At 39.4% G+C, this 22,736-nt stretch overlaps 2 protein-coding genes across 6 annotated transcripts in view; one reads left to right on the top strand and one right to left on the bottom strand.

The window, feature by feature from the left end:
* Positions 1-22,736, bottom strand: part of acsl1a (acyl-CoA synthetase long chain family member 1a) — a 35,458-nt gene that overhangs the window by 1,656 nt on the left and 11,066 nt on the right. The window contains 21 exon segments of one of the 5 annotated variants that reach the window (NM_001328244.1): positions 142-213; positions 302-403; positions 501-644; positions 728-844; positions 957-1,045; positions 1,130-1,202; positions 1,429-1,524; positions 1,658-1,792; positions 1,892-2,026; positions 2,663-2,740; positions 3,744-3,817; positions 3,893-3,944; positions 4,222-4,254; positions 4,455-4,630; positions 4,705-4,804; positions 5,231-5,332; positions 5,433-5,497; positions 5,602-5,716; positions 6,326-6,539; positions 12,759-12,777; positions 14,146-14,206. In NM_001328244.1, coding sequence (NP_001315173.1) covers positions 142-213; positions 302-403; positions 501-644; positions 728-844; positions 957-1,045; positions 1,130-1,202; positions 1,429-1,524; positions 1,658-1,792; positions 1,892-2,026; positions 2,663-2,740; positions 3,744-3,817; positions 3,893-3,944; positions 4,222-4,254; positions 4,455-4,630; positions 4,705-4,804; positions 5,231-5,332; positions 5,433-5,497; positions 5,602-5,716; positions 6,326-6,520 — 1,953 coding nt within the window. In that variant the 5' untranslated portion in view covers positions 6,521-6,539; positions 12,759-12,777; positions 14,146-14,206. 5 annotated transcript variants of the gene reach the window in all.
* On the top strand, positions 16,962-22,068 carry helt (helt bHLH transcription factor). Its single transcript, XM_008316889.3, has 4 exons — positions 16,962-18,604; positions 19,140-19,244; positions 19,366-19,462; positions 19,885-22,068. The coding sequence occupies exons 1-4, from the start codon at positions 18,578-18,580 to the stop codon at positions 20,358-20,360; spliced, it is 705 nt and encodes a 234-aa protein (XP_008315111.2). The 5' UTR covers positions 16,962-18,577; the 3' UTR covers positions 20,361-22,068.

Below are 22,736 nucleotides of genomic sequence, written 5' to 3'. Positions count from 1 at the left end.
ATTATTATAATTAAAAGAATCTCCTAAAAAATGCAATCGTAAAACTCAGCACAGTGTGTATTTCAATCATTACTGTGCATCAAGAACTTGGTCTCTTTCAATTGAGTAGATACTTTTCACATTCTGGGTTGTTGGTAATACCTGTTCAAAAGTCTTCAGACCGGCATCTTTGCCCAATTGCAACAGCTCTTGAAGAATTGCGTCCTTCACTTCCTATAATAAACAAACACAATGACAGTTAAAAAAAGTGTTCACACAGATTTACCTCATGAGATTTTACTGTAGGAGACAAAACTCTGACCTTCTTTTTACACAGCTCAGAGTAGGACCCTTCAATCCCCTTACTCTTGGCCCAAATGGGTAAAAAGTCAGGGTCTGTTACCACTATCCCTACCAAACAGGCCTGGGGGGTTGGAGGGGACAATTGCAGTTAGTCTTCCAGAGTACATTACACAAAGGCCTGTAAATGTGATTTATCAGAGGTATAACCACTGCCTCACCTGTAAGCTGTCACCATGAATGAATATCTGAGCCACTGCCTCACTTCGGCTATAAATGGTTTCTATTTTCTCCGGAGCGACGTATTCTCCCTGCGCCAGTTTGAAGATGTGTTTCTTGCGGTCTATGATTTTTAGAGTACCGTTCTGTATAAACCACAAGAGAAGTCCTCGTCATGACGGGCGCACAATAATCAGATGATGAACCACTCAAATAAACAACAACTTACAGGAAGCCATCTCCCGATGTCTCCCGTGTGCAGCCATCCATCCTTGTCGAGGGCTTCTGCCGTCTTCTCTGGGTCTTTCAAATACCCCTTAAATACATTTGGTCCTTTCACACACACCTGGAGCAGAGAAGAAGACAGACTGAGGAGTCTTTTTTATGACATAATTTAAGGCTGTTGTTTAAGTGAGTTGGAGAAAAAAGTTCAACAGTTATGACACTGAACTCCTCACCTCTCCTTCACCGTTGACTGACAGGTAATTCATTTCTGCCACATCCACCAGTTTGACGGTGTTACAGGGCAGAGGAGGTCCAACGTGACCTGCAGACAAATGATCTCAGTTCAGGTTATATCAATTCACTGAAACTGACACAAAAAAAAAAACACCAAAAGGAGCAGCTGTACCTGCCGTCCAGTCTCCAGGCATTGACATTGTGCACCCAGCTGTGCATTCAGTTTGACCGTAGCCTTCATAAAACTACAGACACACAAACAAAGTTGTTTATGACAAATCATCCAAGTCTACCATAGATTTACCTGACTAAAATCCTCATGCTATTTAGCCAACTATAGTTAGACTAAGACTTTAAGATTTGAAAAGATTAAAGTAAGACTTAAAAATAAATAGTGTGTAATTCATAAGACTAAATTAAAATCAAAATGCACCCTGATTGACTGGGAGCTGACAGTGTTGATGAGCTCACCTGACAGCCCAGAGCCGCCCGCAGGAACGTCAGTATGGTAGGTGACACCGGTGCTGCTCCTGTAATCATGAGTCTGACACGACCACCCAGACTGGCCTGTGAGGGAAGATGCAGGTAATATACGTTGAAATGTGACAAATCAATTTCTAATACCTCATACAGTACAGTTCAAGAACAGAGGTTTCTGAAAATGATGAACCAAAGGAACAAAGAGGCTGTTTTCACTCACCTGCACTTTTTTGAAAATGAGTCTGTCCCACATGCTGTCCTTTCTGACCACACCCCTTTTCATCTCTGACTCCTTCCTCCTAAAAGCAAAATCCAGCACCCACCTCTTCAGTGGAGTGTTGGCCTGACTGAACACCTGTGAAGGAGCAATGAAGCCACAACATCGCAGTGGGTGAGGGGTGGAAAAACTGAGCGTTTAAGCTGCTTTTGATCAGTGGGTACATGTGACACCAACCTTGTCGAACATGCGGTTGAGGAGCCGTGGGACAACAGGAAACACTGTGGGCTGCAGAGTTTTCAGATCGTCCATTAAAAGTCGAATGTCTCCCTGGAAATAACCGATCCGAGCTCCGTGGATGAGAACCACCCCCTGATGAAGAGAGAGCTTCTCAGTTCACACTGATGCAAGTAAAGTGTTTGCACCCTCGTGGCCACAAGGTGGTACTGTTGTTTCGTAAAACGGTTGCTGACTATGCATGTTAGTAGCGACTACACCTACAAAAGTAAAAGTCTGTTATTTAACAGAATTTTACCTGATTACTTCACAGGTTTTTCTTTCAAATATTAAATATTCACAAAATTACAGAAATATTTTATCTCTCTGAAGTAAAATAATAAAAAATGTAACATTTCCATTTTTTAAAAGAAAATCATAATATTAATATTTACATACTAAAACTACATTCACAAATCTGTTATAATTTCACAGATATTTAACAGCTTATTGTCCTTTATAAGAATAAGCTGTTATCTTTATTTCTGTAAACAATTGTGGAATTTGATAAAATAGCTGACAAATTAAATTCACCATATCTATATAGTGAATTTAATTTGTCCAAATGCACATCCAAATGAAATCACAAAATCCAGTTAGACCTGAATCATCAACAGCAAAATGCTTATTTCTGCATCAGAAATAAGACCTGGACTAGTTTTAGTACTCTTCAACATGGAGACAGGAGTTAACTGTGAAACAAATGAGGAGTTAAACAGTTCTACGACATACCTGCACAAGTCTCTCAAACACATGCGCTAAGGGGAGGTAGGAAATGTGAATGTCGTGCTGGTCCAGCATGCAGTGCACCTGCGGTACACACACACAGAAACAAAAGACATGCACTTATTCAGGTTTAAGGGATGGTACTGTACCTCCACCACCCTCTCAAACATATGGGCCAAAGGGAGGAAGGAGATGAGCACATCTTTAGTGCTGGGCCTCAGTGAGACCTGGGTGACAGGTTGTGTGCATGAAGAGGAATGACAGTCTATATTAGAATTCAAAACAATGGAACCCAAGGGATTTTGGTCTTGTAGCGAAAAAGAAAAATCACAATTAGATAAAAAAAATAAACACCTACCTACCTTAAATTAACTTATTCTACTGTAGAAAGAAAATCTTTTTCCTATTGGTTTATTCAGTAGAAAAGATGTCGTGTTTGTCAGACTACGTTGTGCTGCTACTGCACCATTGACAAAAATGACCCGAATAAATTATAAAGCCTTTTCTTGAAGCTATTAAAACAATAAAAACTTACTTTTTTAAAGGAAACAAATAAAAGGCAACCAAAAAGAAAAAGGTGCATAATTGCTGATTATGACGTATGCCACCAAAGAGGCAGAAAAGAAACCAATGACGACAGCTCAGTAGTTGTTGGAATTGTTTAGAAGTGACAATGAGGATGAAGGGATTCAGTGGATTCAGTGATGCAGAGTAAGATCAGGAACCTGTTGGACTTGTTAGCCTGTTACGTTGATATATGTAGCCTGTGTTCGGTGGCTCTTTTGTAAATGAAGAATCTTTCTCGATGATCTTCTTGTTCAGCAAGAAATTTGTATAAAAGCTAAAAAAAGGTTACACACAGTCTGTTGTGACCGATGTTTTTTTCCTCTCACTATCAGTGGAAAACATGTCAGATAAATGGGACTTAAAGCACTATTTTTATCAAACAGGCATAGGCAAGGTATCATTAGAAGAACTTTAAGGAACAATTCAGACACAAGTGATACGAGAACATCTGCTGCAGTAGACGAATTGATCGTGTTTTTTAATTGGACATGTATTGATTTTCTCTGTGGTGTTTGTTTACCTTTGTGATTCTGAGGAAAGCTGCAGTGTTGGAGATTACATTGCAGTGAGTCAGCATTGCACCTTTCGGGTTCCCTGAAAAGCCATTTATATAGAGTTATGAGCCTCAGAATATATATATTTGATGATGCAAAGACCTTTGACACATACCTGTGGTTCCAGATGTGAAGCAGATTAGAGCCAGGTCCTCTGGTTTAGGAGGCTATTAATAAAAGCAGGATCAAAAGCTGAATGAATTTATGAACCACTGTCATTTAGTAAGGTTTAATCAAACACTGTATGGAGAGGCTTTAATCCTGACCACATGACTCCTCTGGTCCAGTGGGGAAAAAGGCCAGTGTCACAGGGCAGAAGACAGGGGCTTCATTTACATTTAAATTCACTATGATGAATGAATGCAATTTTACTCTTTGAAGCTGATCAGAACAAGTGCCTTTCTTTACAGTAGTACGAACTATAAAAGTGCTGATTTGACTCACCATTGGTTTCTGATGGTGAGCTTTACCCAAATCCTGTGAAATACACGGAAATAAAGTGAGTGGTAGAAGTTTTGCAGTAATTACAGGTATGCTTGTATATAATCAAGTTCTGAATACACACAAGTACTGCATAGTCTAAAAAAACCCACAAACTCTAAGTTCGACAGTGTCAGAGTGTTTCTCAGATTATCAGTTATTGGCTGTCACTGCTCTATGGAGATGCCAACCCATACCTCAAAGTCTTTTAAACTCAGAATCTCCACGCCACAGTCCTTTCCACGTGTCACCAGGTCACTGTGGAAGTCCTCCATGATAACAATGGTTTTTACTGATTGTCCTTTCCCATTCACACAGTCCAAAATGATCTGAGCCTTGTCAGGCACGTCACAGATCACCGTTGAGATGACAGCTGCAAAACACAGGTCTCCAGGGTTAAACCACAGCCTTAAAGCACAACAGGTGCACAATGGGTTTTTAAGATACCTTTCTCAATAATGAATCCAATGGCCTCTTGACCCAGGGTGTCATACAGCGGGACGACAACGAGTGAGTATGTGTAACAGGCCAACTCTGAAATGGTCCACTGACCAAGTAGGTCAGACAAATATTACAGTCATGATAAAGATCAAATCTGAATCATTCAGGTTCAGGTTTGGTACCAAGGTCAGAAGGGACAGGTTAGAAATGTAACCAGAGTTAATTTTCAAGCAGAGCAGACAAGCCAGCATCTCCTCTGGACCAAAACCATTATGTGAGGTGTGGATTCATGATGTTATTGTTCAAAATCAACAATTGTAAGCCTGATTTCACAGTAAAATTAAGGTTGTCAAAACTGACACATAAATTGCATTTGGAATCTGAAATTAAGTGTTTGGCCAATGTTGGCACAATTTTACAGCAACAGAAGAAGCCTCTGAACTGCTTATTTTGGGCTTACGAAACAGAATGCCGGGCTTTACAGATGCACTCTATATGGAAGTTAAATAAGGGCGAGTGTGTACTTGTTTACCTCTGGCCTGTTCTGTGAGAAAACACCGATGAACTTGTCTCCTGTCTGAGAGTGTCCTTTGTGAAGAAAAGCAGAACCAAGGTTCTCTGCCCTGTCTGAAACCTGAGAAAAAGACAAACATAGCAGATGGCTGCTGTAGTTTCACATACAAAAAGTCAAAAATACTTAGAGGTAGATTTGAATGTCTGGTTTCGTGTCTCACCTCTTTGTACGACAGCCAGTCGTACGGTTGGCCTGGTTTTCTTGATCCAAGACAAGGTCCATCATCTGCAGGAGTGAAGAAGCTCATATTAACCTTTATTTAGGGGTCAAACGTTCCTCTGACTTCTTCAGGAACCTGTATGTCAACCTGATGGAGGCAGAGCACTCACTCGATACTCTGAGTCCTCGCTGGAACATCTGGTACATGGTGCGTGCATCACTGTAGAAGTAAGTTGGATGTTCGTCACCTTCATTCAGGGCGGACCTTCTGGCACGTTCTTCACCCTACAGAGGATCGACCAGCAATTACTTTATTGACTTTTATGAATAATAATAATAATTTATAATGATCTAAAGAATATTTTAGAATATAAGTAAGTTCTGTAAGTTCTAATTTATATCTTTTTAGTTAGAATGTACAAAGGTTTTATGACAACTGATTTTTTTAATGGGGTTAATACCTGGAGAAATTATAATTTTTTTATATAAAATAACAAAAACAGAAAGTATATAAAGTAATTTAAAATAAAATAAGTGAGCTACTAGATACTATGATTTCTGTGTGAAATTTTCCTCCAAAAAGTCTCAAAAATTCCCATTCTTTCTGATCAATGGATTTCACACTTACAATGGACTGATGAACAGATTACACAATGACAGATGGAAAAAAGGAAATAAATGATAAAAGGTTCAAGCTCCTAGAATCTACGAAGGTGTGGTCCTAAAAACCCTCCTTTTAACATTCCACACAGACGAAGTCCACAGTCCAGGCTTGAATCATGCGTCAGTTATTCCATTTAAAAGGAAGCATCAGAGAAAAGTTGAAGGAGAAAAAAAAAGACATTTTCTTTCCAAGTACTGTTGAGAACATTTGTATATAAACAAATCTCTTACTGGTATTTCCACCGACTGCATGGCCAGATCACATGGTGGTTTGAGGGCTCTTGGCCTGGAGGCAAACCAGTAAGTGGTAATGGCAGCGAATGCCCCCATACCCATCAGTGCATTTGTGGGCAGTCCTCGAACATACTGACGAACTTCATCCAGATCTGGAATGCGCAGCTGTCTCAGGACTTCCTGAGTCTGCATGTCTTCTTCTGCACTGACCCTGCAAATAAGCAGAAAAGACAACGATGGAAAACTTCACTCTTCATTCTTTATAGATACGTTTTTTAGTTCATTTTTAGTCAAACTGGAGGATTAGTTTTGATTTTTTTTTTCAAACTAAAATCAGCAGAGAAAAACTCAGCAGAGAAAAGTTATGTGAAGGTGCAGTTAACTGTTAAAACAGTTGAAATAATTACAAAGAATGTTGCCTTTCATGTGAGAAAATGTCATGAAAGCAGCATAAAGTCTCACGTAAGCCATAGTGGCCACACGGGTTGAATAAGTCTGTGTTATTGTTTAAATTAGTCAGGGACACCAGCTCTTTCACTTTCCAGAAACATTCACTGTAGGTATGACTGTACACACTTCTTAACAGTCAAATAAAAGTTTTATAAAAAAATATGAAACCTTTTATCACTACATCGAGGCATTAACTTTGATGATTTATCACCTTATATTTACTACAAATCTAAAGCTACATTGGGAACAAGAAAGACACCACATTCATCCAAGGATCAGGATTTCAAGCATCAGTTTCAGCCTACAGTGATCAGGAGATCAAAGACAGAAAGTTTATCTTTGACTCTACGTCAGTTTCAATCACCTCAGAGACGTGTCTAAGTTGAGGCTCATGGTTAAACAGTACACCAACACCCAGGTCCTGACTGCTGCTCTGAGTTAAAGTGTATTTAACTGAATAAAGTTATCATCCACTGGAACAGATCAGAGCAAACAACCTGACAATGTTTTCCTCCAAAAGCTCAGTTTCGCTGAGAGTTTCATTCTATAGAATATAACCCAACAGCTTGCAGCTCCTTGTTAACTTCAGTTACTGTTGCAGAGCTGGATATGGAGTATCCTGTTCAACAGCTGTGCACATGAACACAAAGACCCAGGAAGGAAATATGACTCCACATAGATTTCCCATCACGTGCCTCAAAGAAGATACAAGGACATGGACACAGAGACACTGCACACACCGGACTGAAGTCAGTCCAGACAACACATTCCTGTGGAGGACCCACACTTGGTACAGTAGGTCAGGACATCTGGGCAGTGACCTCACTGAGGTAAAACATTAGTCTTCAACTTTGTCTGCGGGCCAGGAAAACTAACTGGATAGCTGAATCTTTGAACCCTATGTTCTATCAAGTGTATTCCTGTATTCACTAGACAGCAGACATTTCTAAGGCTACGGAAAACTTGGACTTTACTTTAAAAATAATCTTCTCTCTTTGACCTGAAGGAAATGACAGTATTTGACATGTGGCTCTTTCTCAGCCACCTTTCACATCTCACAGGTTGGTGCAAATGTACTGCTCTCCAAATGTTACCCACAGATCAACCATCACAGATGTAATAATTGACTTCTCACCTACTTCTATTATTAACGTTTCACCCGTGACACGTTTGACTGCTGCCAAGTGGGCCACAGGGTCAGAAGAAAAAAAGATGAACTAACATTTTAAATGAGTATTATTAAACCTGATTACAGGTTTACATTTTAAATGAGTATTATTAAACCTGTAATCAATCCATTGGATATAAATACATTTATTGTATATTCACATAGGGGTTTTTTTTTACTTAGGAGAAATCAAGATAAAATGCAGCAGCAGGTTCAGTTTAGAGGATTTGTTTTTATCCTTCACTTTCAGGAAGTTTTATTTTACAAATGTAATTGACCTTAACTCGCACTCTTGTGTGTACACCACAGAAAAAAGCATGGCCTGGAACACATGTGGGTGCAGACAGACTAGTGATTAATAAACAGACTGTTTTCAAGGCAGTTAAATGAATAACCATATATTTTGTAAAAGACACTTATACTCACAATTCAGAAGTGTGGGCTACAGAGAGAGAAGAAAAATAGTAGGAGTGTCCAAAATACCAGAGGTGAAATTCGGATGACCACTGGTGTGCTGCAGTGGCTGCTACTACCAGTACTCACTGACACCGACCTCTAATAGACCTCTGAGGTTCTCACCACTATGAATAGCAGAAAACACACCCCTTTCAAACAGCAACACAGACGCATGACACACCAACAGCCACTCAGAGAGCAACCTCAGCAGGACCTGGTTAGATTTTTATATTAGCTCTAATTTTCAAGATATCTGGTAGTTGATGGTCCATACCAGTCTTCAAAAAAAATTGTTCAGTTTTCAAAAAGTTAAAAGATAACATTTTGATGAAACCGTCACTATTCATAGCACCACCTGCAGGAAAGAGGGGGTGTTTATTTTTGTTAAGAAATACAAAAGTAGTTGGAAAATATTCTTTATAAATTTGCATAATGTCAAATTGTCAAATCGATGCCAAAACTAGTGCTGTACTTACTAAATAGGATTGCGAAAATGATTACTCTTATTAAAACACAGTCTGTGTATTCTATGATAAATTTGTTGACTCTGTAGAAGCTGACGTTTACTTAACTGTGATGGGAACAGAGTAAAGTAAACAGCCTGAGTAGTATGTGGACATTGAATCTAGTAAATCTTCAATTCAATCTTTTTAATTTTCACAGATATGGCTAGATTTTTTTTCCAGGAACAAAACACAGAGCTTAGTAACACTGAAATGCAGTTTGACCAGCCGTCAGTGTGGGAACAAATAGCATTAAACCGGTGTGTGATGTAATAGATGAATCTCTGTTTAGCAAAATATGAAGTTAGTATATTCATATAACACTGGTTTCAGAAGATTTTGTTTTTCCTTTTGTTCTATTTAATCACTTAAATAACAACTTTAAGACCAAGCTTTTGATCAACTACTGTCTGTTTTTAAGCAGAAATACCAGGTTTTATATACAATTTGATAAAACAATTACTGAAATGAACATATCATAAAATATTAGTTTATTTTACAACACAGGTTACACTTGAATGAAACCTAGTTTGGAGTAGTATGTTCTCAAACAAGGACCCTCTCTAACCCCCCCTCCACCCCACCACCACCTCCACTCTCCATACTTGGCCTGGGAGAATGATAAGCCAATGGCAGAGCCAGTTCTCCAGTCACCCCACACCTCAACACACACACACACACATGACGGTGGAAAAAAAGAGGGGGGAGAGGGCAGTCAGTTCATCTGACACATAACAGAAGACACTGATTAGTTGGACAGGGTTCAGTGTGAGGGCTAACTCATGTAGCTCTCGACCACAGCCGGGAAGTAACAAAAGGGGCGAGAACTCAAATCTCATGAGATAATGTTGATTTTTCTTTCTTCTCTCCACCTCAAGCAGTTTAGCTCTGAGCTGATTAGCAAGTGTTGAGCTCATAATTGAAGCCTTGCGACCGGGGTATTTGCACACATATTGACACACTAATCCCGTTTGTCATGACGGGGGATTTCAGCTTCCTCCTATAAGTAGTTTAGGTTTCTGATCTCAGATGTCTACTTGTCTGTAGAAAGAATACCAACGTACAGAAAGTAAAGGCCAGGATTGGGTGACATTTCAATTAGCCTGTGTGAAAACGTGAAGTGTACAATTAGGACAACACAGAGATTGTGCTTCTTCTTACTTCATTGTTTTTTTTATTGTCTCTGTACGTAATGCTGCTGCTACACTTGGATCAAAAATATATACATCTATCTACTTTATAGCAGTAGAGTTGGTACTGCAGCGAGTTACTGACTGACTGTAGCTAACTGTGTACAGTCCCATCCCTGTTACCTGGTATTCAAGGAATCTGAAAACGAGAGGTTTTCACAAATCCAATACCAATGCACAAGTTAAAACATGCAAAGAATGAAAAGACTGTATATTGTGTAATATTGTGTAATTGTGTAATATGCAATAACCGGCATCTCTAGCTAACCTGTGCCACAAATTATCAAGAAAGTAAATCTCTTCTTTTGATTTCTTCTTTTAGCTGTGAGCAAGATCATCATTTAAATACATGTTTTCTAGAGATGCACTCTGGTACGTGCGTAAATACCAGGTGCAGGCTCTCACTGACTCACTTGCTAGACTGAAGAACTCTTTCTTACCAACTACAATTAGACTGAGACATTAGACTTTACATTGTTTTTTTAGTTGTTTTAGTTGTGGATCTTATGTTCACACAGTTATTTTCTGCACTCTTTATATCGAGTGTCAAATGCTACCATTGATTTCTTATTTTTATCTCTAGTCATATGTCTGTGATAAATAATCTGGCATTCATGGCAGACAGAAAGTGCAATAAGAGTTTCAGTGCACACGGAAATATGTCTCATTTCCGTGCAAATGACAAAACTCATAAAAAAAAGCACTGAAACATGAATCTTCACTCAGGACAACATCTACACTAAGATCTACAGGGCCTGTGCATTACCCTCTGTGACTTCCTGCTTCAATTCTTTGGTAATGATTACTTTTTTTCAACCAACCCTGCTTGATGCTCTTATCCAGAGGATGGTGGACATGATGAAATTAGCTAACAAGATTACACAAAATAAATTACATTTTGCCATTCTGTGTTTTAAGCACTGCTAAATAAAAAACACGAGTTAAATAAGTTTACCACTTTGGTGTTCTGGATCAAAGCTGCTTTTAGTTTAGGCAGACTTTGGGGAAGGAGAGAAAACAAAAGGCAAAATTGAGAGTTAGACAGTGAGTTACAGTCATTTTGGAGAGAGACATCATTTCAAAAGGCAAAAAGAAAGGACGTTCTCTTCCTGTCCAGTAAACCAGAACTGATGCTGAGTCATTTGACCTGGAAATGAATGTCAACTGTGTCCTAGTACACTGCCAGACAAAAGGCAGAAAGGGTTTGTCTGGCAGAAAAAGGAAGTACGTAGGCATGTCACAATATACCAGGACATTTTGTAAATGGTCACATGGTATAAGACTAGAGACTCGAGTTGAAATTTAGGATTGATTTTGAAAGACAAAGGCCGACCTTTCACAATTTGACCTCACTCAAGACTGCGTGTTCTGCCCCCCCGCCCCCCATGCTCCCTCACCCCATATATTGCACTCTTGAAGTCACATGATCAGACCGCAGAGAACGGTAGGTTGGAGGATGGGTCCTGCAAAGTGGACCAAAGGTCGCACACCCGTCAATTGCTGCACACGCACAGGCAGTGCACATAATCACCACACTGCAGGATAAAGAACACATACGGTCACACTGAGTAACAGGTGGGAAATCCAAGTGACCTGCCGGTCAGATTAAAAAAACAAATTCTGGGATGATTTTAACTAAGATTCACAAAAAAAATCCAATTATTTGATTATTTTTATGGCTCTCTTCCAGCTAACCTGCTAACAGCTAACATGACAACTGAAATTGGTCAATATACAATACAGACATGTTTATATGTTTCAACTAGTACAGTATTTTTTTTAAAGATCATTTTTACTATCCATGTAAACACACTGTGTCAACACTAGTTAAATGAGTAAGGTAAAAGTGTTTTCCATTAATGCTACTTTACATGTTCACACCCTGCTTTGCTTGCTAAGTGTCACAATGTCACAATATCATCATCATTAAATAATCAGCAGAAAACCCTTGGTTTTATTTGCATATTTGCTCTTAAAGCCACAACGCCTTTTTTTAAACTCAAAATGATCCCTGAACAACAACCTTCAAACAAATCAACATGTGAGCAGAGTTTCTTTCCTGCTGTAATACTTTCTTCTAAGATCACTGCTCTGGTCAAACAGTGAATGATGCCAAGAGCATTTCCAGCAAAACGTTCACTTTAAACACTACATTCCACAAGTTCCTATTGGAGAATGTTTGGCAGGGGGGGAAAAAATCATTCAGTACCAAGCGCACCCTGAACTCTCCAACCCTCTAACCACACAACACACACGCACACTTACATCTAAACACATACACATGTCTGGATTAGTTGACTCAGTCAACGGGAAAATGACAGCAGTTGGTGAAGTTTGTGAAATCCACCAACTTCTGTGTGATGTGACGTGAGATACGTCTTTTACCTGATCTGCAATGTGTATTAAAATGTATTAAAATAAACAAGAATCAGAAGATGTGTAAACATGATTTTGCTACAGTTACATAACTTAACAATATTCATGTTAAAGCTAGTTTTGGTGCATTCTTATCAGTTAAATGTTAATATTACAGTTTTTTTAGTCCCGCTAAAGAACTGTGTTTTTGAGAGGGAATCATTTATATAGTATAATCCAATTCTCAGAGGGGAAAAAAACAATCAGATAAAAAAAAGAGTAATCTCTTGAAGTTACTGTCTACTGACCTAATCTTTCTTGTTTAACCTGTTGTAATAATGGAGGGGAAAAAAACACAGAAAATGCAATTATCTACACACAGTCAATAATCACTTCTAACACAATAGCATTTAGTATTTAGTATGACACAATTACTACTACCAGGGACTGTGACCTGAAGTATTCCTCACTCGTTCTTAAAACTACGCCCCTGTCCCTGCGTTATAACATGTTGATGTGATGTCAGCAGGCAAGATGATGTTGGTTGATGTGATGTCAGCAGGCAAGATGAAGATGTTTTGGCACGTGTTAAACGAGTAAAGTTGACTGCTGACTGTTAACATGTTTTTTTAACAATAATCGTTGATTTAAAGCATCCATTACATGTGATCTGGCACAGAGCAAATGCAAAGAATCTAAAGAGCCACAAGTGGCCCTGGAGCCAGATGTTGCAGATACCTGGGTTACTTAAAATCAACCACATCACAAGTCAGCTCATGTCCTCAGGGTGACACCCTTTACCAGGTCATTGAGTGGACTGATGCTTTCCTACAGAGACAGAGCAGTCTACCGGTTGTCTGATCAGTCACATTACCTTCAAGTCTTAAGACAGAGCAGTCTACCGGTTGTCTGATTAGTCACATTAACTTCAAGTCTTAAATATTATATACATACTGTGTGTGTGTATGTATATATATATACACATTTATACACGTGTAGAGGACATACATCTGAAAATATAGATGATACAAATGCCAGCTGAGTTTGGTGGTTGTGTGATTAGTAACCGTGTTATACTGTTCGTGCCTGTGTGGAAATGACAGAAATTCCTATATAAATTTACTACAGGAAATTATTAGGTCAGACACACACACACACACACACGGTTATAATTGTTATGGCGGGAGTGCCACGACACATGTTCTGGTTCCTCTTTGTCAGTTGACACATTCACATGCTGTTGTGAAAACAGCGGCGTCATTTTTTACACGGCTCGGATAAAGTAGAGAATGGACAAAACATTCAAAAGCAAGTATCAAATAACAAGCGGCGTTTTATCAGACCTGCGTCTACGTGTACACGAGTGTTTTGGTTTTTTCTTTTTTTTTGTTTCCGAGGAGACAAACACACACATACAGACACACACTGGAAGAGGAATCGGTGTTAAACCCACAGTTCCATGCAAAAACCACGCAGTTACTGAACAGGTTCCTGATTTTGCCTGCTTACAGACACACAATCAAATCAGCTCGGCTCTATTTAACAGCATCAACACAAAGGAGAGCATGGATAAAAAGTGACGTATATCTCAGGGCTCGCATCCTGCCGTTATCACATGCAACACACAAATGATCAAATAAACAGCGACTTTCACCCACAAGATGGGTTTTTTTTTTTCAACACAGTTGTACTGACCTGGGCAGCAACAGATTCGGACAACTCAACCTGATTCTCGCACAGAAACAGAAGCAGGAGCAGCAGCAGCAGAAAAGGTCTGACAATATGTTCCACCCATGCGGATGTCAGCCAATCACAATCCGCGTGACATTGCTCAAAATTTAAAAGACATGCTGTCATTGGTCAATATTGTAGCGACAGAGACGAATGTAAATCCTAAATATGACATGCAGTACACTTTGCCTAAAACACAGTAGTGGCCACATCATACAAAAACAAACAACCCGTGTTTGTTTTACAATAGGAAAGTCATAAGTTAGCAAGTGAATTTCAAAAACAGTTTGTGAGTCCAGTTGCCTACTTTAAAACTGCCTATGAGATTATTATGATGACCTGGATGACTGAGAATATCCACAAATATAAGCAAGTTAACTGACTTGACATCTGACATCTCACCCATGAGACTCAAAGATCAAGTTTTAGCTGAAAAATATACACACACATATGTACATATACATACTGTATATATTTTTTGGCATTAATTTACAGGGAATTCTACTGGGATTTTAAGAGGTCAAAATGATTTCTTTAATTCAGAAACTCTGAATTTTTCTGAATGACAAAGCGAAGCTTTGTAATTTTCAAAATGATAGCTTCAGAGATTAAGTGTAAATCTGTCTCCCCTGCTGTCTAAAACATTCTTTTTTTATGTATATGTCACATGACAGAATAAACCTGAAACCTCTATAGCAAGAATGGGCAAAACATCTACTGGAAAATAAAGAGTATTCATAACGTTATTATTCCTACATTTATAATGAAAAGGTGATGTGACACAGGGTTGAAAAGAAGCCCTTGAGTAAATGAGCAGTTAGAAGATTGTTGCTAGGGCTAAACTGGAATTCAAGACAAAGACCAAAGGCAAAAGACCTACAGTAATCGATGGTCTTCTAATTTAAAGCCTTTAGTTTGGTCTGCAAAAATATAACGTTATTCTTTACAGAAAACCAACACTGATCTTTAGAGGTGTGAATTAGCAAGAATTTGGCGATGTGATATGTACTGTATCATGATACGGGGGCGACAACACGATATATTGAGAATTTAATTGTAGGAAAACTGTCTGCACAGTGAACGCACAATGCTGTTACATGTTTTACATCAGGTTACTGATGCTCTACATTTGAATCCCTTGAGAAGAAATAAAAGCAAATCAAATTGACCAACACCATAAATATTTGCAACCACATCAACTGCTGGTTCAGCCTTGTCTGTCCAGTGTTGCATTTAATATATCTAACAAATTAAAACATTAAAAGATCATATTACATAAGTAAATACTAAATAAAGGAGAAAGAAACAATGTCCAGCCGGATGAGAAAAAGAAAGAAGGAAAGAAAGAAAGAAAGAAAGAAAGAAAATGCTATGATGTATTTTTTTTTGTAGGTTTTGGATTGTTTTGGTAAATGTCTTTATTAATACTTTCAATTAAATAGAAACATGTTACTGCAGATTAGCGCTTACTGGTTTTTTTTAATCATATACAGTAAATGTGTTTTTCCTTTATGGTCTCTTTTCTTTGCAAGTAGAGTTGTGTATTTTCTAAAATAAACCACTAGGGGGAGTATTTTTTCCATTTTGCCAAGGATATTTAAAGATTGGGACTACCAAACAGAACTATATAAGGGATTAAGTGTACGTCTAAAAATAGCCAAATATTGTGGGAAAGAAAAATCCACTTTTTCAATAAAAACAAAGTGTCTCTCAGATGTGCTCTGTGTCAGAGCACAGCAATTATACCGTTAATAGAAAAAAAAGGAACAAATTATTTATCAATTTTACAGATGTCATGAGATTTTAAACTTAAATTTCAATTCTCCGCATTTCAGTGGGATTTATAATTGCTGAAGCGTGTAGTCTGGAGGCAGATTATTTCCACGGCTTTTGCTATTCTGGAGACCGTGTGAACTGTCGCAGTTTCGGCTCAGGGTGGCGCACCAGGCTAAGGGATTGTGCTGGGGACCCCAAAGGTCACCACGGGTCAGAGCGCCGCGCATGACAACGGGCAGAACCCAGACCTTAGTGAATGGTGATGCTGCCTGACAAGAGGCTGTAGTTATGATGGACATAATGCTAATATCACAATGTAAACGTTTTAAATTGAGGGTGACATTAGTATAGAACATCTGGACAGAGGGCGAGTTTGTAATTGTGCTTCAAGGGGGGAGGGGGCGTAAAAAGATGAGTTTAGATAATCAGTATATACCTGTGGAAATAAAAAACAACTTAATAAATAATAATAGGTATAAATCTATCGAGTGACCTAATCACATTTGCTCTCGTGTTTTACCTTGGTTTCATCTCTATCGAGTGACCTAATCACATTTGCTTTTACCTTGGTTTCATTACACATGTCAAGTCATTAAATATATTCCACAATATATCAAAAATGTCATCATTTTCATTCAGCTACTTTCGCTGCTACTGTCGAGGTAGATGTTCCTTCTTTGCAGTTCCCAATGCAGTGGGGGAGCAGCAATTAAAAATAAAAATAACCTGCTGAATAAATAACAGCAAGAGGAATATAATAAAGATACATACAGAATATTACCCTCATTCTTATATGAACTCCAAAACTGGAAATAAAAAGTACAGGTTGAAGAAAATATATACATTAACGCATGAATGTGGTTTCATGACACATAAATGTCTGCGTTAACGTCCACAGGGCAAAAAAATAAAATAAAATCCGTCACAGTTCAATTTAGTTATTTTAAATTTCACTCAGTATTTGAAAAAAAGACGTTAAAATATTAAAACAGCAGAGTGAAATAATTGGATTTTATGCCCCACTCTCTCGTTTGCGCTTTTCTCTCCATGACGCGCTCGCCGAACGCTTCACATGTCATGTGAGCTTTTCTTTATCAACCTCCTTCTTGTTTTTTTTATTCTTCCTCTTTGCTAGCAAGATCAAATATGTCCAGACAAGGTCAACGTTTTGAGATTAAAACGTTTTCGCCGATATATATATAAAAAGAGAGAGAACGGCTACAAACAGCTTTGGCGCATGAGAGCAGTTTGAATCTGTGGGAAGCAGCGCACACAATAAACCTGTTGTTAACCTTGCTGTGAAAATATGTTTGAAGAAAACAGCCAATTGTTGTATGAGATGTATTCAAGTATAAAATAATGCCCTTTGTTTGAGGGTAAAAAAAAAGTTGAGCAATGAGAGGGTACAAAAGTCCCCTGTGGCATTTACTTGCAGCCTTTGTGCAGTGTGCGCTTTGGCGTCTCCACTTGGCGCATTACCCAGGCCCCTTTAAACGGGATTGTTTCTTTCTTTCTAATGACATTTACCGGATCAAAACATGCTGTTAATTCGATCAGAAAGCTTCACCCTTCATAACAATGGCAGTATAATTTCTCCTAAAGTTTGTTAAGTTGACCGAAATTAGGCAAATGAATAGGGGTCTCCAGGCTATCCATCTTGCAGGTGACGGGGAATAATGCGCGTTCACACCAGCTGCATTCTTCTTTATTTCTCCCTTTCTTTCCCAGCATTATTAAAATTTAGGCCAATGAAACTATTCATTCGTCTGAATAGACATTTTCTTATAGGATAATAGGATACAAATTGAGCCTCTCCAAAGAGTCGCCAGTGGTGGGTAACCCTCGTGTGCCAGAGGCTGCTGGAGACGCTGGCCTTGACGCAGACGACGCTCGTGTGCCAGGGCTAATCACACACCTGCCTGGGAGTCCAGCAAAATAAAGAATGTAAACAAAAAGCTTGCCATCTCTCATAAAAGATTGACGTGTCACCAAGTCGTGTGAGAAACGCTGAGAACAAACGGGGGGACTCTGTGTCTAAAAGATCTCCCCTGAACTTGGCGGAACAGCCTATTAAAGGCTTACTTAATTACTCTAATGACACTGGACAGGCCTTAAACCTCGAACCGGGCTTGGATGAGAGTTAAGATCGCTTGCTGGGATTTGTAAACAGGCGATCGTGTGAGAAACGCGAGTTGGAAGAAAGAGGGCTTCTCTCTGCCGGCTTTGTTTTCAGTGCGCACAGTGCGCCCCGCCGCATCGGGCGATCCCAGCGCGCAGTTCCCGCCTCGGTTCTTACTATGCAAATAATATTCCAAAAGTAATCACGTGTCTTTTGAACAGCCACGTGGATTAACAAAGCAGGTTTGCCCCCCTGCGAGCCAACGTCTTTGGATTTTTACTATTTCTTTAACTGATCCTAAACGCACACATTTATCCAAAGCACGGCTCTAATCCCATGGAATAATTTACACCATGAATGCCAGAGTCCCTTGGATCATCCCTTTATAAAGACCAGGTTTCAGAAGCTCGAACCTCATTCTGCCTCAGCCTTTGACAGGACAACACATCACTTTACTCGCCACCGAAACTCATTTTTACCAGTTTGGAGAAGAATTCGTAGATGGCATCGAAGATGAAGGACAGAAAGGTATGCGCTCGGAGTGCGCTCCAGACTTTATGAGGACAGACCTGCTCTGGCAGCAGGGTTTTCTCCCTTCCAAAAAATGCTGCTTATAAAAGATAGATTTACAAATTTACTCTTAAAGCCAACATTATTCTAGCACTATTTTGTGAACGCTTGTAAATCAGACGCGCCCACTTGTGGCGCGCGTAGCCGGAGCAGAAGGCGCGTTAATTGTTAGTAGGTTCTTTTTCTTTTCTTTTTTACTTTTACACACCATTTGCCAGCAGTAATGTATTGAAATGGGTTACAAACTCTACTGGTGTTAGATCTTGTGGAAGTGTGTGTTTGTTAAGAGCAGCGCAGCCGTGTATTAATGGAAAGACTACAGAGGGCAGGTTTCTTTTGCGCGCTCAGGAGTAAGAAGCGCGCGCAGAGCGCACAGCCAAACTACTGACCACTTAGTGTTTTTCTCGCTCTATTCCACTTTGTTTAGTGTATTTGCTTTAGAAAATGCAGCATAATTATTTTTTTAATGTTGTAAATCTCCATTGTTTTACAGAGAACTCCTATTTCTCACAAAGTCATTGAAAAACGGAGACGTGACCGGATTAACCGCTGCTTAAACGAGTTAGGAAAAACCGTGCCAATGGCGCTGGCCAAACAGGTAACGTGAAATTTGTCACATAAGGGTGTCTTATCTGCTACGGATGATTGTAATTTTAGTCTGTGTTATTTTACTAGTTATTGCGCGCATTAAAATTTGTTGTCAAATTGATTCATTTCAGAACTCTGGAAAACTGGAGAAGGCCGAGATTTTAGAAATGACAGTTCAGTATCTGCGGGCGCTACACTCCGCCGATTTTCCCCGAGGCAGAGAAAAAGGTTTGTGAAATTGTTACATCTTAAATTTCAGCACATTTCATGATATGCGAGGCAGAGAAAAAGGTTTGTGAAATTCTTACAACTTAAATTTCAGCAAACATTATATTAATTTATTATCAACATTTTTAAAATATTGTGCACACGAGATAGTAAACGCTACAGTATTATTTTTTAAAGCGCACGGAATATTTTCCCTTGCGCACTCCTACAAACATTACAGAATACTTCTGCTGCAACTTTGTTGGGGAAAAAAAGTGATTTTCTCTGTAATATTTAATACATAAATACAAATATTCGATATATTTTGGATTTAGGTATTTTTTTGGCAAACGGATCATTTTAGCCACCATTACGCACACGAATCTAAAAATCACCTCGTCCAAATGTGGTGTTTGGTTCTAATCCATCTTGTTTCACTTCAGGTGAACTTCTGGCCGAGTTTGCGAACTACTTTCACTACGGATACCACGAGTGCATGAAGAACCTGGTCCACTATCTGACCACAGAGGACAGAGCGGAAACCAAAGACATCAAGTACGCACGGATCCTCGCCTTCCTACAGTCCAAGTCTCGTGTTGTGACCGAGCCAGTGTTCGGCTCTGTCGCCTCAGTGCCAGAACCATCCGAGTACTTGGGCCAGTTGCACTCCTCTCCGGAGCACCAGAACCACAGCCCCTCAGACTCCGTGTACCAGCAGAGTCCAACGGGACACTTCTCCTGGCACGGCTCGGCCCGCAGCTCGGGCATCTCCTACCCCGCGGTGCCTCTGTCTGCGCACACGCAGCCGCACGGTGGATACTTGTCACCGGTGCAGGGACTGGATCATCACTATTTCAACTTTATCGGTCACACGCATCCAAACACCTTCAGTTTGCACAGTGCGCAACACGCCATGTAAATACCACCGTTTTTTTAAAGTGTTTTTATTTATTATCTGTGAGTGATGGAACCTTCTTCTGTGTCTGTTGTAAATAAATATTTTTTGACTAATGTGTGGTCTGACAGTCTCATGGATTCTCCGCACTTTGAAAGCAGAAAATGCAATGTTTTAAAATAGACAGAGATAAGAATCACGCGAGAAAAAGACGTTTACAAAGGAAACATTTAAGAGCTTTTAACTTTAATTCCAACAAACTGAAACGAAGGTTATGTTAAAATATGATTTGAATTACGTGACTATGGGTATTCATACATATATTAACTACTCCGCAGTATTCTGGACTCACACTCTTTAAACAAGTGTTAAACAAGTGACACAGCATCTTCAGGTTTCAGACATAAGACTAAAATCTGGTGAGCTCCCAGCTCCATGCAGACTTAAACAATTCTAACACTTAACAAACCTCTTTATTCACCCATTCCTCAGGCTGTTAAGTATGAAGAGGGAGTTGGCAGTGAAGTGAAACAAAGATAAAAGAAGACTGCCTCAGCAATTTAAACCACTGGTTTAAAAAACATAGAAAAAGAATCGACATTTTGGTGCAACTGTGGAATCTTTTTTTTTCACTTTAAAGAAAATGCACCGGCTTTTTGTCTCCTATACCAAAGCAAAAGAAATCCAGACAACTCAAATCAAATCAAATCACACAAAACCTGTTTGTGTTTCTTAATCCGGTGTAAATAAACACCTTGAAGTGCTTCACGACTCCTTCTGTCTTCCTTTAAGGAAGATGTATTCAGCTGGAGTGTAGAGAAAAAAAGGCAGAAGAAAAGAAGAGAGGCAGAGAGAAACCCTTGTTATTTTCTCCTGTTTCTACACCAAGGAGCCCCATTGTGGTGCATTTAAAGGGAAACAATCTCTGCCTCCTTGTGCTTCATCCTTGACTGACTGCAAAGAAAAAATAATCGACACCATGAAATCTAAGTTTCTCCCAAATGGGAGTTCCAGAAAACAGTAACTGGAGGAGCTAAGCCAAGAAGTGACATTAAATCTTTGCACAATCCTTTTTTTTCTGTGCCACCTCAACTTCTTCACCTGGGCAGGAAAAATATGGTATTGCAGACGCCCAACCAAAACAATGTCAAATGTCAAACCTATATAATTATATAATGAATGGCTGTATTGATTTCTGGGTGGACAGTGAGATGAACAGATTCATGGATTAATCGCCTGAATGGTTGAATAAACCCACATTAACCAGCCTCTGAACCAGAGAGACAAGCAACGAGAGGCCTAACCGAAAGAGTAGAAGAAAGAAGTACCAGAGGTTATGCAGATGGAAGACTGACAATACCATAAAAGATAGAAGTCTGCGAACCAATTCTTGGGCCCCTTGGGTCCCGGCAAGGGCCAATATTTGTTTAAATCCGGACTAAACATAAGAAGAAAAAAAACAGCTAATGTGCAGCCAGCTGAGAAAGAGTTGAATGCAGCACATCGCATGAATAGTAATACGTGGAGGGTTCTAAAAGAAGTACTACATACACTGTATTGTCATAAAAACTGGGCCACAATGGTCAGTGGTCAGACTGAAGGAGGTTTATCTTTGCATTAATATGACACTCTGAACATAAACAGACTACTATCATAGAATTTATCATCAGTCCAGTATAAAAAAAAAGACAATTTCTGTCACACTGGAACCCTTTTACCTCTAGTTGTTGTAGTTTCACACACTGGAACCCTTTTACCTCTAGTTGCCATCAGTTGTTGTAGTTTCGGGTCATTCTCTCTGCTATTGTAACGATTTAAAGATTTAGTAAGTGGTTAAAAGAAAATATACAATAACGTACACAGCAGGTCGTCCTTCTTTATTTCATTAATATCTTTTAAATAAAAATATACAACTACAAAAGAGCTCAGATCTGTGTGACATGCTGTGTGAAACTTGTTTCAGTCCTCATTTAAAACTGCAAAACCCAATTAGACAAATATGTTTTGTAAATTTGGGCTATAAAAATAAAACTGACTTGATGATTCACTGAGTCTGTCTGTGGCTTCATCAACAGTTTCTCCATCATCTCTCTGCTGGCTCACCTCAGGATGGCCGTCTGATGTAGTGTACATCATGAAAACATGCCGAGAGAGGGGTAAGATAGTGGGTGATGGGGGGGAAATGGGGGCCCACGACGGTGAGACAGGGAGAAACGGCGGAAAAACTGGGAGAAACAGTGTGACGGTGCCATACAAAATGGGCGGGGGAGATAAAGGGATGAAGATCATTCCCACAGCAGATACCGCTATCTCACAGGGTTTAAAGGGCCCCCTTTCTGCAGGAGCCCCACCCTCTCCTTTACCCCCACCCCCTCCCCCTCCTTCCCCCCCCCATAACGC

Source organism: Cynoglossus semilaevis, chromosome 9, assembly GCF_000523025.1.
Source record: "Cynoglossus semilaevis isolate Cse_v1.0 chromosome 9, Cse_v1.0, whole genome shotgun sequence".
Classification (NCBI taxonomy): Eukaryota; Metazoa; Chordata; class Actinopteri; order Pleuronectiformes; family Cynoglossidae; genus Cynoglossus; species Cynoglossus semilaevis.
Note: the sequence above shows the minus strand (reverse complement) of the source record. Positions and strands in the feature narration are given on the sequence as shown.

Coding starts and splice junctions, on each gene's coding strand:
- helt (XM_008316889.3), top strand. CDS start 18,578: ATGGCATCGAAGATGAAGGACAGAAAG. Junction 18,605..19,139: donor CGAAGATGAAGGACAGAAAG/GTATGCGCTCGG, acceptor ATTGTTTTACAG/AGAACTCCTATTTCTCACAA. Junction 19,463..19,884: donor TCCCCGAGGCAGAGAAAAAG/GTTTGTGAAATT, acceptor GTTTCACTTCAG/GTGAACTTCTGGCCGAGTTT.